This window comes from Strix aluco, chromosome 25 (assembly GCF_031877795.1).
Source record: "Strix aluco isolate bStrAlu1 chromosome 25, bStrAlu1.hap1, whole genome shotgun sequence".
Classification (NCBI taxonomy): domain Eukaryota; kingdom Metazoa; phylum Chordata; class Aves; order Strigiformes; family Strigidae; genus Strix; species Strix aluco.
The window spans coordinates 4,334,225-4,348,251 of NC_133955.1; the positions used below are offsets into that span (position 1 = coordinate 4,334,225).

At 46.9% G+C, this 14,027-nt stretch overlaps 1 protein-coding gene across 12 annotated transcripts in view; it reads right to left on the bottom strand.

The window, feature by feature from the left end:
• The window catches only part of ANKS1A (ankyrin repeat and sterile alpha motif domain containing 1A), a 127,397-nt gene that overhangs the window by 47,681 nt on the left and 65,689 nt on the right, over positions 1-14,027 (bottom strand). For all 12 annotated transcript variants that reach the window (XM_074850434.1, XM_074850437.1, XM_074850436.1 and 9 more), the window contains one exon: positions 8,154-8,220. In XM_074850434.1, coding sequence (XP_074706535.1) covers positions 8,154-8,220 — 67 coding nt within the window. The remainder of the gene's footprint in view (positions 1-8,153; positions 8,221-14,027) is intronic.

Consider the following 14,027-nt stretch of genomic DNA (forward strand, 5'->3'; position numbering starts at 1 on the left):
GGTCCTCTCATCCATGCAACTTCGGATGCACTACCCTGCTCAGCGGGCCAGCGGAGAGGGCCAGGAGCACTGGAGGCACAAAGCAGCTAGAGAGAAAATACATCTTCATGCAGCTGAGACACAAAACAGACACGACGGACTTTCAGAAAAGCAGCAGAAGCCAGACTAGAGCAGCTGTCCACAGGAAGACATGCAAGACAAAGAAAGCACACAAACTGCAGCAGAAGAAAAGAAGGGCTTATACTTTTTTTCCCCAAGCAGTCCTGAAAGAGGCAGACCATGGTAAGGGCTTTTTCTCGCCGTTATGGTGTTAAGAGGAGCAGAGGCGCGAGTGACCCCGAGCATGAGTCTGAGAGTCCTGGCACTGTCATTTTACCACCTAGGCGGGTGCATGGCATTTCAGCACGCTGCTCGGACCGGGCTGGCTGCACCGGGGAGTCTAACTACACCGCTGCACTGGGTGACAGCAAGAGAGACAGAGGAATCAGTGCGGTTTTCACCCAGTACATTCAGTCCCGCCAGGTGTTTGGTGCATGCTTGTATTTGCCCTTCCTTCATTTTCTTCAGCTAAGCGCAGCGGCTGCACCCGAGCCCCTCGTTCAGACAGGGAGCAGCTCTGGAGGAGGAGGCATTTTAGTTCCTTGTTTCTAAACCACGTCAAACCAAAAAGAAACCAAATGCAAGCACACTCTCTCCTCTTCCTGCAGCAGCTCAAGTCCGAGACATGCCCTGGCACCTCCTCTCAGCCTCTGATAAGTGAGATTCTTCCCGACACCCTATGGAAGCTGTGCAGACAAGCTCTCCCTTCCCTCACCCCTGGGAAGAGAGTCCAGTGACTTGTTACTCTCCTCTAGAAAAGCTTGAGACCTTAGATACAACCAAAAAAAGTTCAGAGATCTCCTTTTCATCGGGAAATTTGCTATGCAAGACAGGCAGAATTTTTCAGGCTTCTTAGCACATCTGTTTCAAGGGCATACGCAAATAAAAAGATGATCAGGAAAAGCAAGTTTGCTTTCTTTGAACCTTCAGGTCAGCTGAAGCTGTGTGGTACCTTCCAAGCCATCCTTCCCACCCCCGCCCGCTGCAATGGCTGCACAACGCAGAGCTCACGGTGTTATCTGGAAATTCTTGGGGTAAGGGATCCTGCTGCTCTGGTCCACAGGAGAGCTCCTCTGCCAGGCGAGCCGCGCTCGGCGAGTTCGAGAGAGCTGGCCAGTCTTTCTAGTGCACACTGCAGCACGAGAAACGCAGAGATCACAAAAGGTTTCCGTCTCCCTCCCCTACCACAGCCTGTGCAGAAGGGCAGCATCTAAACCTGGAATTCATGCAACAAGCTCCCGCTCGCCCGGGGTCTCCATCCTTCCCTTCCGCCGATCCTCGGCAGCAGCCAGGCAGCCGCGTCCCCTCACCCAGCGATTGTGCGTCCTTGCAGAGCGCTGCAGCGGCGTGCTTTGTCTGAAGGCAGCGAGCTCCACGCTTGCTGTTCCACTCTCAGTCCTGTCTCCTGCTCTCGCACTGCCTGTCCCTCCCTTCTCTTCATCCTCTTACCCCTCCCAGCTTTTCCATCCACTGTACGAGCAGCGAGCAACCTTCGCAGCAGAAGCTGCAGGAGAGGGGAGGGAGACAGCAGCTTTATAACTCTCTAGTGGAAATGACTGACTTCTCAATATTTACTCAATGATGGACTACACAGCTTGGGTTTTCAAAAAATGATGTTACAGGTCTGCTTTGACAGTTCCAAGTGATTTGTGGCTGGCTCATATTTAATTTATCGAGAGAGAGGTGAGGAAACTGCTTGCTGCCTACTACAGCATTTCTGGAAGCAGCCAGGGAATTGGCAGGGGGAATGAAACCACAGCAGTTCCTTCCTCTGAGCTCCTGAATTTTGTTTTAAAAAATTATTTACTCTACTCAGCATAGAGTGTACTTTGTACACTCATAAATGTATTTCTGCTTTTAAGGGGGAAACCTACAGTGACACCAAGTGCAGGTTTTCTGTTTTTAAAACCACTTCAAATCAAGACAGAACGAAGCAGGGGGTAGGTATCTGGAGGGAGAGGAATGGAGGGGTTTGCTTTGAAAAGAAAACGAAGAGAACAGATGCCCAAAACATCCTAGGCTGAAAGTAAATAAGCCCAAAACACGCTTGATATTTGCATGTTACAAGGAGGACACAAGAACAAATGAATCACAGTCACTGTGCCCCTCAGCAAGAGCCCAATCACAACTTCTGATGGAAACAAACTCCTAATTCTCAGGTCCACCCTTCTCCTTATGCTTCACATTTTAGGAATCCCACCTTTAAAAGGTCTGCAGATGGCAAAGGGGAAACAGTCAACAGAGTGTAGTTAGAAATAATTAGAGTATTTAAAAGTTGCAAAGAGAGCAAGCCAAGCCATTCAGTTCCTCTTGCAAGACATTTTTCAAGTAACACAGCATGCTTCAAAGAAAACAGGAAAGGGAGAGGGCTACCAGGGCTCAGAAAGGTCCAAGTTATTGTTTTAATAATGACCTTCAGTGCAAAGTTTGAGTCTGTTTGGAGGACGGAATAAGTATGTGGGCCACGCCGAAGAAAAAGCATCACCCTGTTTGCTCACAGAAACTGGAAACAGTTCAACGTGACCTGCTGCAGCCTGAACACACGAGCGTATGTGTTGATGAAACCACTGTCCAGACACAAAGTGAGCGTGCAAGAGAACCAAGTCAGGCAGTTATTGCCACAACTAGGGACATCATCAGCTCAAAGTCCTTAAATCCACTGAGGGGGCTGTAAAGTCAGTCAGTGCATTAGGCAAGATGGATAGGCAAGGAGGATGTAGTCATTAATGCTATCAGATACAAGAAACACAGCCAGCATCCAACTTTACTGGAACTAAGAGCAATTAGCCAAATGCAGATTGCTAACAGATTTCTCCCTCTTTTGTCAAGTAAAACACCAAGCACGTTCCTCATGTCTTAAGTCAACGGCAAAGTCACCAACCCAAATGCATGCCCTGTCCAGTGCAGCATGCCTCCTGCCTGCAACAAGCTGATTTATTGAGCAGAGACCACTCATCTCCTCTGGTTTTGGGGAGAGAAACGCTGCCCGACAAATCACCGTAACCCAGGGAGCAACACACAGGTTTCTTGTTCAAAGCCAGAGTGAGGCAAGACGCTGCAGTGCAGTGGGGTTGAGTTTCTGCTGCGAGACCTGTACTCCCCTACTCCTCTGACTCACATCTGGAAGGAAGAGATGATCAGAAGTGGGTTACTGGAGCTAAATGAACCGGTGACTGCAAAACACACATGCAGAGAGAGACAGACTGAACACAAACGTCTGCTCCCAGGCCAAAAAAACCTTTAAGGCAAAGGTTAGGTGGAATCCAGTATCCTTTAAGAGATGTTGTTCCTTGATTCCCCAACCTCAAAAAATCAGTGACAGACTTCTCCTCTCCTCCCGCCTGTACCACCCCACCCTTGGGAAATACATTTGAAAGACTTTATTACAGGCTCTACCAGGAAATCAGAGGGTCAAACCTGTTGGCCAAGAAATAGATTCTAGCCTCAAATTCTAGAAAGATGTCAGGATACATCTAATTAACGTATCATCCAGGGGCTTCAGAAGTTTAACGTGCTCATCTGTAACACCACAGCAAGACACGGAAGTTTTTTTACCCTGTTTTATGGAGAAAAGCTTTACGGTACAGAAACCAGCTATTTGCCCAAAATTGTACGGGAAGTCTGGGGCATGGCAGGGACCTGAAACTAAGCGTCTGTTCCAGCATGACTCCAGGGGTCCCTGCTTTCCCCAGACACAAATCAGTTGTACACAGTAACTGCCTGCACAAACAGACTCCAACCGTACTTCTCTCCGCAGTAACCGCCAAGCGAGGCATTTTACCTTTACAGACAAATTAGTGATTCCAGACACCAAACTCGTCTGGAGTCCCCACACCCTCAGAGTCCACCCGTTTTTGAGGATGTGAGAGCATTTGGAGAGTTCCCTGCAGCTCCCTGCACATTTGGGATGTGATCCGAAGCATTAAAACAGCCCTAACAAAGCCCTGAGGAGCAAAAGCTAAACACTGCTAGAAAACAAAAACATAAGGGCACACGCACCCCAGGCCACCCTTCATCCTCACAGCAGGGGCTGGCACAGCACTGCCCGCTCTCTGGCTGGCTGCACTCGTAGGAAAGGAAGGAGAAACAGGGACTATGTACAGCAGCTGATCTGCCTACGAGGGACCCCAAACCGAGCGGAACACAGCAGAGCCTGCAGGAAGATACTCGGCTTAAGGACAAGGCAGCTCCTGGGTCTGCCCGCTTCCAGAGACGGGTGTCCATTTTGCTGAAAACTCCCTGCACAACGGCAGCTTTTGCTGAAGAGCTGGCTCCTCCTCTCCCCTCCATGTTAGGCCTCTTCACTAAAGATATTGATCCATCACACATGCTGCTACAGCTACGGCCCGGCTTGGGGAGGGGAGGGCTTGTCATAAGGCAGGATGTTAAACAGTTGCTGTCGGATCAGACTAAAAACTACACAGCGTTCTGCATCCCTCTGCAAAGCCATTTGACCCTAGAAAACATAAGCCCTAATCAGTACGTTGTATCTAGGGCGGGCACAGGTTAAACTCCCACTGGGAATGCACGGTGGATTCCTCCTCACCAAAGCAAAAACCCAAGTGACAAGTGGATACGAGATAAGCTTTATTATGGCAAGCATGAGCAGCGTGTGCGGACACGTATTAGCATCTCATCAAGAGGAGACACTGCCCACCCGGAGCAGTTCAGCTGCAGCAGTTTGGAGGTGAAGGATTTAAAAGGACAGAACCCCTCGCGGTGGCAGCTCTCCAGCATCCTCCATCACGCTGCAGTAACGGCAGACAAGCTCTCAAGTTCTGCTTTTGTCTTTGCTGCTGATTTAAAGGCAGAGAAGGGAATTCATCCTTAAAGTACAGGGGGGAAGCACCTCTCCTGCAAGCAGCCTTGTTTAGAGGCTATCTGTTCCTACAGGAATACTCAGAAAAAGCCTGGCATCATCCAAGTTGAGGCACGTGGCAGACGAACCACAAGCAAAGGGCACGGCCACCACGACACCCGTGCTGACCTGCAACTGGCACCACCCCAGTCCTGCTCTCAGCACAGCCACTGCCCTAACAGAAGTGGCTGGGGAGGATGATCCTCCCCCCCGCAGAAATCCAAGAGGCACTGGGAGAAGGACGTGTCCCCAAACCGGCAGGACTGTTCCTGGCTATTGGGATGGTGGCACTTGGTCAGCACAGGAGTATCCCAGAGGACAGCACTGCCACAGCTGAACTGGTCCCACCATCAGAAAGCATTTCCTACGACAACATTTTCCAGATGTAGATTTTCTAAAACCCTTGAGCAGTACATGATATTTAGGCACCTTCAGGCCCTAGACAGCAGAGTTCATCAGCATCCATTTAATCAAGCTCCATACGTTCTGTCTCACTACAAACAGCTGTTTCAAAAGGCACCATTAAAGCCAAGCAATTATCTCCTCCCTTGAAGGCCGCAGAGTCGGCTCCATACAGGAGACAACGCTCCCGAGGACCCACAGCTCTGCCTGCAGCAGCGCAGAGGGCAGGTTCCTTAACAAACTGCTGGTTTCCAAAGTGAAGCTGCTTCCCCAGAAGAGAAGAATTAAAATAAACCTCCCAAGCAGCTTGGAAATGTAGAAGCGTTGAGACACTCAGCTGGGAACGGGGCAGGTTGTTTCCTTGCTCTGCAAACAGCATGGAGACACATCTAGGGACTTTTACACTGATATCAAAGAGTCCTTCCTCTATTAGTTCCACCTCCCCTTCACATCTACTCTCCTCAAAAGGAGGCACAAGAAGTATAGAAAAAAGCTGGTAAAATGGCAAAACGATCGTGTTTAATGTGCCGAGCCAATGCGTGCAGCGAGGTTGCTGCAGGAGCAATGGAGAAAGATTTTTAACTGAGACTTGGTTCTCTCTGCTGCTCCAGTCCGGATCCTGAACACAAACTCTTCACAGGGTTTGCTATTCCCCACATCCCAGCTGCCTCTACTTACAACATTTATGGAAATGAGAGTGTTTTAACCCAGGATTGTTTCCCGTCGCTCTGATGCTGCATTGCGGAGATAAGAGTTATAATAGTTGCAAACATGGCTGGAGGAGGATGTTGCTCTGTTTGAGGAAAATCAATGCACTAAATGACACTATGATTGCTTCTTCACCTTGTTTTATGGAAATTAGAAAAAGCAAAGACAAAATGCTGAACTAAACTGTCTCACTATTTATGAAGTTTTATTATAAAATTATAAAACTATATACTTCAAGGTCATAGAAGTATGTAGGTGAAATATATAGAAAAAGAAATTGTCGTGAATTTTATCTGACTTGAAGCAACAATACGGCATCTAGAGTTTTACAGGTGGAAAGTTGGAGAAAAAACGTTACAATATTCTGGCAAAAACATTTTATGGGCTGCAGAAAAACAGCAGTTTTGCTGGAAAATCACTGCAACACGCCAGCTACTCTGGACAGTTTGTTTTAGAGGCTGGGTGGCAGAAGCTCCTCTTTACACCTTATTCTATTCCAACCAAACTAAAACCTGGCCCTTGGTAAGCTCCAGTTAAGACAAACTGCCTGAGCAGGACCCTTTGCCCCACACAGGCTTTGCTCAAGCATTCCTGGTCCCCAGGAAACGTTCCTTAATCTGTGAAATACAAACAGCCTCCAAGGGACACCTCACACAACCCAGCGCACCCCAAACCCCACCGTGCCTCACCACACAGCCCCTCCGAGCCCGTGCAGCAGCTCTGAACCCAGCAGTGAACGTGCCACTGGGATGGGTGAATTCCCGTGGAGATAACACGGATATTTGACATCTTGGTTATAGTCTGATGTACAATTCTACGTACAAAATTCCCATCCCATCGTCCGAGCGCTGAAAGGATTTTGTGAGCCTTAAAGAACAAAATACTAGAATGTGGAGGGCTATAGAGAGGTTCTGCTCATTTCCAAAGGGACAGACCCACACTTACATAATGAAAAAAAGCCAGAAAAAAAAAAAGAGCATCTTGCTACTGCATTATGTATTTGAAACAAAAGCAAGACTGTTGTGGGGATTGTGAGACCAGCCAGAAGACAAATATGCAGCAGCTCTGTTCCAGACTGGCTGCTTAAGGAAAATTTTGTTGTTATCCACCAGAGAAGAACAGAAACTTGAGACAAACATATTCTGAAAGGCAGGAGAGAACTGTAAGCAATCAGTTCGACTTTCTCAGAGGCTATGTTGAGAACAACAGTAATTGTAGGAGCCAGAAGATCAGGAAAATTTCTGTCCCTAGGATACTGGCTGGAGTCTTTACACTATCTTTCAGCTGCAAATGAGATTTTTTTTGTACGTGCAAAAAACCTGATCTTCCTCCTACACATTGAGCAAAGACTCAGAGAAGTATCAGAGCACAGTGGCTGTTGGGCTGTGTGAGCCGGGGCAGCGAGCCAGCCACTCTGGAGCTGGTTTTACTGCTGCAAGCTTGCTGAAGAGCACAAGAAGCACCCCAGACCCCTCACACAAACCAGCAACTCTCATCTCCACCTAAAGGGAAGGACTATAAGAAGTCACTTCAGGTATTGGAAGGCACCAATAAAAACCCCACAATTCTCAGCAATAAGTCTTTGTTTAAAGCTATTCAAAGGTGTAAAATGTCACCACAAAATTTACCATATCCTAAACAGTAATACTATGCCCCAAAATTTATTAACAGGCAGTTTCAACTAGAAAAAAGACCCCCTACACACACACACACACACACATTGCTGTCACTGGGTGAGTATTAATCAATACTGGGGTAATCAGGGTCCCCCACCTTCCCCATCAGGCTGGGGGTACCAGCTGCAATGCTCTTCACCCAGCCCATTTCCCCCAAAAGCCTGCTGGGAGGGAAGAGCAGCTGCATTATATAAAATTAAATGAATCTACCTAGGGGAGTATTGAATTAAAATTGCTGGTAGCAGTATCAAGCATTAGGCTGGGAAGCCGAGGTCTGCTCCTGATGTGCCAGAGCCTTCCTCTCCCTTCTGGGAGCCAAAGCAGGTTAAAAAGATCTGACCACAGGAGCCTGCACCCTGTTTTTGTCCAGAGCACAACCAAGACGGACACACACGAGCTGGGTACACTACCTGAGATCCTCTGCTGCTCCTGAGAAAAGTCAATGCCTTCGCCGATGGAACTCATGATTTTCTCAATCTGAAAATAAAGAAAAAAAAAAAAGAAGCACACGCTGTATTATTCATAAAGCCTGAGGAAAAGTTAAAGGCAGCCCCAGGATTTCATCTGCCATGTGACTGCTGAAGAAATCCAAGAAAAGATGTTAAGATACCTCTGACACAGAAAAGGTACCCTTAACACCTTGTCTGGAAAAGTCTTCGTAAGGATGGATGACTCAGAAGGGATGCGGAGAGGTTGGGACTCCACAGAGCCTTCCCTTCCACAACCTGCCAGTGCCTGAAAAGAAACAGCTCCAACAAAACCATCCCTGTGGAGCACAAAACTCAGAAGAAAGGAACCCCAAACTCCTCAGCTCACCCTGTGCAAACATGCAGCCCCATCTTCACCAGCAGCAAAGCCTGAGCAATGCAGGTCACTAACTCTTTCACAGCATGCGGCAAGGAAACTTGGCTTCACCTCAGTCCGGGTTTTGTTGGGTATTTTTGTTTTGTTTTTTTAACCCATCACATTTCCCAATCCTGTGCATGTACGCTGCGCTCCTCACCGCTGCCACTGAGAGCAGAGATGCTTAGAAAGAGTTTGAAAATAGATCAAGTTTGCAAAAGCAGCATCATGGGGGCAAATGCCTTAACTACCCAGGAGAGGGAGCTAAAGACAATTCCATCCCCTGATTTAAGCGATTCAGTCAATAGCTCAAGGCAAACCTCATGCAAGTAAGAAAAAAGGTAAAAACTACTGCCTGAGATGGTGTCCACTTAAGAGTTGCATATAAATAACTGCATTTACACACAAAAAAAAATAATTAATGCAAGTTGCAATTTTTATACAGCCTCCAGGATACTTTCTAAATGAAAATAGAAACTTTTCAAAACCAATTCTTGAGCACAATTTGTAAATTGAGGCTTTCTAAAGCAATGCTGCAGAGGAAAAACTGACACTGACAATTACTAGGTTAATTCTGTTAAGATGAAAGACCTGATAAATTGTACCTCAGTTAGTCAATTCAGAATTTCCAATAATCTAAAGCTCTAAAGCCCACTATTTTCCAAAGAGCAATGAGACACTGAAGAGGCTCAGGTCTGGTTGCTTACCCCAGTCTTCAATCTATAATCAAGCAGAAAATTTAAAAAAAAAAAAAAAAAAAATTAAAAAAGGGCCCCCAGTGAGAGATTCCTGAACAGAAATCTCCCAAGAAAATACTCCTGTGAGGCACTTGAGAGCAGTTGCTGCTGAAGGCAAAGCCGATACATTGACTGGCAACAGAGAGTGGGGGAGAAATAAACTTCAACCCTTACACAGCTTCCTTTATTTTTTTTTTCTGGTCTTTTAAGGATAGATTTGGGGAAGGAGTCCAAGTTTTCCTGGACCCCCCCAGCATCCCAGCATGATGCTTTGCTTGGTGCAGCTGCATGAGCTCCCAAAACTGCCCGGCCAGTGAGTGGGGCTCCTGAAAACGCTGCGAGGGGCCGGGAGTTTGCCTTCCGTTCAATACCAGTGGCAGCTTGAAGCTGAACTCCACTAGGGAGGGTGTTTTTGGTGAAACAAAAAAAAAAAATAGACAGTCTTAAAAGGCTCCTGCCAAGTCAGATCTCCAATAAAGTCCTTCCTGTTTGTGGGGGAGCAGACAGGCAGTGCCCTTGCAGCATTAAATCTCACCAGGGAGAAGGCATTCAGGCGATCTACAGAAGAGTCATTAGGGATGTGGATCCTCTGCCCCTAGAAAACCATGAGGACAAGCACTTCTACAGGGTTTGAAATACAGTTAATGCTAGCTTACTGGGAGCTTTGAAGACCACTCTGGAAAAAAAAAAGTATTCAGAATTAAACCATGTAAGGAAAAGAAGTAAAGTGTGTTCTAAAAAGAGATTTTGGTTAAAGGAAGGGTTTTGAAGTCGCTGGACGCACAGGTCCTGCCGTACATAAGGCAAAAGTGTTTATTGCTCTTCTGTCCCTGGACTCAGCCAGAACTTGAACGTGACCTTCACTAAAACAGCCAGGAGATACCTGACCCCAAGGCTGGGCTCTCCATCGGGCTGCTGGAGCCGTGCAGGTCTCGGACAAAAACCAGACACCATCAAACGCTGACACAAGGGTTAACAGTCACTAACGGGGCGACAGGATGAGTGATCAGATCCCCTGTTTCGTAGGAGTAAAAATGACAAAGGAGAACTGATATGATAGCCTGGGACATGAAAGCTTTTACTTAGAGAAGTCACTCAGAACTTTAATCAAAAACTGCCAGCTAGCTGTACAAGAAATGGGATTTTTGCGCTTTAACTGAAGTTTAAAAGGATGCACTAAAAAAGGATGAGGCCACGTAAAAGGCAAAAATAGCCCGATTTCAAGTGGACAGAGGCAGCCCTTAAATGACAAAAATCAAACACAGACAGGGTGGTTCATTTTGTAGCTGCTCACATCACTAGCCATTGCTTCAGATAAAAATTACATGGCTAGTCATCGTGTCATCTGATCTTGCTATTTAGACTCACTGTGGCTGAATAAGGAAGCCCCAGAAATATAGCTTTGAAAACTGCAAGAAAAAGTCGGGTTTTTTTCTCAGCTAACCTAAAGCTCTTGTGTAAATCAGCAACTCTGCAGTATCAGCAACAGAAGTGTGGGATCAGCTAAACTGGAACCAGTTAAGAGGAAAAAAACTGAATTTAAAGCCTGCCTTGTGATGCTGAGTTTTGCTTCTACCCCAATGACGCCTTTTAACCGTTTCCAAGGCATCTGGGGCAGTCACCTTCACTCCACCAGCCCCACTCCTCTCCACGGGCTTGGTTTTAAAAAACTTTTCCACTTCTCATTAGTTGTGGTGGAGCCTGAAGGACGCGTGAGCGATGCAGCAGCTTCTGCTCGAGCCTGTAGACAATGTGAAATAACTGACAAGTATCAACTGCCTCGTATTTCTCAGAGGTTACTGACTGGAACCCAGAGGTAACTTGGGTCTCACGATGCACATTTTTGCCAGTCACCGTTTTGGCAAGAACCACCTGCTTTATCTGCTTTTGCCCTTCCGAAGCAGCAAATGCTCCCCAGCAAAGCCTTGGAATTTCATGGTGCCCTTATGTGTCATCAGGACATAAAGGCCATGCGAGACCGGAGGGAAATACAGGGATGGTGCAAAACAAGCCTCATTTCCAAATAAGACCAAGGGCTTTGGTACTGCCTGTTTTATTCACTTCCACAGGCAGCACCGAACCCGAGCTGGGCAGGATTGCTGGGATACTGCCACAACCCTGAGGGCTCGCGGCAGAATTGGGTCTTGAGGTCAATTCAGTTCAAGCTCCAGAAGTTTTAAGGGCATTAAGCTTTGAAGATTTATGTCAATTAGCTTCATTACAAGGTACATTTCTAAGCTGGAGCCGCTCTTGTACCTACTGTCTGGGATCTTTATCTGAAAGATGTTTACTTCAGCGGATCTGGAAGGCTGTGAGGTTCTTTAGTCTCATGGGATCATTTGGAGCAAGAATCACTTGGTTCCAGCCAAGCTTTTCCTATAACCAGTCACCAAGAGGAAAAAAAATAAATAAAAATAGGTGGGGAGGGAGGGAAGAGAGGAGGCGAGGAGAAAAGCATGTTTGTTCAAGCAGCCCCAGTTCCCTCCGACTGTCTCCCAGCAACAGAGGCAAAGCGCTTTGCAGATCTCTTACGCTGTGCCCGGACCCAGCTCTGAAGACGTGCGGGGACTGCTGCCGGCGCTGCTGGGAAAGGCAAAGAGCACAAGAGCATGTTTCCGTGGCAGATTCAAACCCCACATTTGCGGCCCCTCTTTGGTCAGAGCTGTGACTCTGAACACTATTTGGCAAGAGCCAGGTAAGCTCCCTCCCACCTGATGCTCATTACAAAAAAGTCCCATTTATTTCCCAGCATTTCGCCCTCCCCACTGCACTCCATGCCTGGATGCCCTCTTCCACCCTTACCCAGTTTTGCTCTTTCCCAATGCAGGATGAAGAACGAGAGTTTTAACTTGATTTTAAGAAAGGTCAGCTCCTCTGCTCTGCTGCTTCTGGGAAAAAGCAATGCCTGCTGCAGTACTATGGCCCTGGAGAGGATGGTGCAGGATAAAAGCACTCTCCCCATCTTTTCCTCTAAATGTAGATAAGAGGTTCCAGAAAGCAACTTCTCCCCCATGCACAGAGGTAACGGGCACTCAAAGCTGCAGACGAGAGGACAATGTGAATTCAGATCACAACCCGCTCTGCTCTCAGACAGGATGAGTTCCCCTGCCCAGGGCAGGTCTGACACCGTGAAAAATTTGCTTCCTTCCCTGCATCCCTTTTCCATATCTGGATTCAAACTGCAAATTAATTGAGTGCCAGGCCAAGTTCACTTGTTTCCATCGCACTGCCCTCCCCTAATAGGAGAGAGACTTGATGCTTTTCAAGGTTCAGACCCCAGCACTGACAACTCTGCAGTCAAAACACAGCGGTGAGGGCTTGCAGGTGCTTCTTCAGCACTAAACCATTCACGAACTTTTCCTCAAAAGCAGGGAATTGCCTTGTGCTGTATAAAACTGAATGGAAATGAAATAATCACATGCAAAGGATTGCCTTTCACAACCCGTCCTTTGCTAAACATCGGTTTGATCTGGAGGCGGTCATGGTTATGCACAGCCAAAACTGTATTACAATTAATGCAAAAGGAAATCCTGCTTCATGCCCTCGGCTCTCCATGAAAGGAAAACACTCTCCCAAGTCACACACCAAGTCAAACCCCATTTTATTGCTGATCATCTTGATTTAGCTGTTAGGAGGTTGCAAAGCTAAGAATACAGGGGAAGGACACAAGCCCAAAGAGAGAATGAGTGCTTTAAAGCATTCCTGTCCTCTGCAACTGGTCCTCAGCTGCACCCTACAGCACCAAGATGGGGCTGGAAGATAAAATACCTTGAAAATAGCCTACACTACAGTTTTTGAGGCTGTTCTTTCCCAGTGGTTAATTATTAAAATACAAAAATACCATGTTTAAATATAGTGCTGCAGTTCAGACTTAGTTGTAGCCTGAACACTCAGTTCTGATTTGTTTTGGCTTAACCTGTTTTTTTCCACTGAAGCATCAAGCATCTGACTCTGAACAGGTTGTGGGGTGGGTTTGAGGTAGGGTTTGTTCAGGTGGTTTGTTTTTTTTTTTTTTTTTTTTTTACACCCACAGAAATAAAACTGAAAAACGCTTTTGCCTCCTAAATTAATACAATCATAACTGTTATTCCTAATCTAAAGGGGTAGCTGGCTCCACGCTGTAAAAGTATTTTGGCCAATGAGCCCTGAAATCCTACCAGGAAAGGAGACAAACTATTGCAGAGCTGAAATACTTTGGGAGAAGGAAAGGCTGCAAGGATGGGAGAGTGTCCTTCGTTAAACCCCAAAACAAGGAACGTGATGGGAAGGAGCTGCAGAGCGGTTACCAGGATTGAAGCACACCGATTTATTTTCACATTTGCCTACGTTCTGCTGAAAAATAAAAATACCCTGTAAAAAGGAGCTGGGTGCGGTTGAGAGTCATCCCAGGGCTGGGGAAGTGGTCAGCTCTTCCATGCAGGCAGGCAGCCATGAAAACATAGCAACTGGCAATTTACTCCAAAACAGAACTTTATCTTAAAACAAACTATCCCGAGCAACTGAGCTCTGATTAGCGGAGAAAAAGGTATTTGTCTGTAGGCCAGTAAAAGCCAAGCCAGCTTGGAGGACATGCTGGATGCTGAGGTTTGTTCTGCTGGCAAGACAGAGGCCATTTCAACATCAGAGTCCTGCAAAGTAATTCCCCACCTCACAGAGCTCATGGCAGAAGCATCTACTGGCTTTCTACGTGAGCAGGATGCAAAA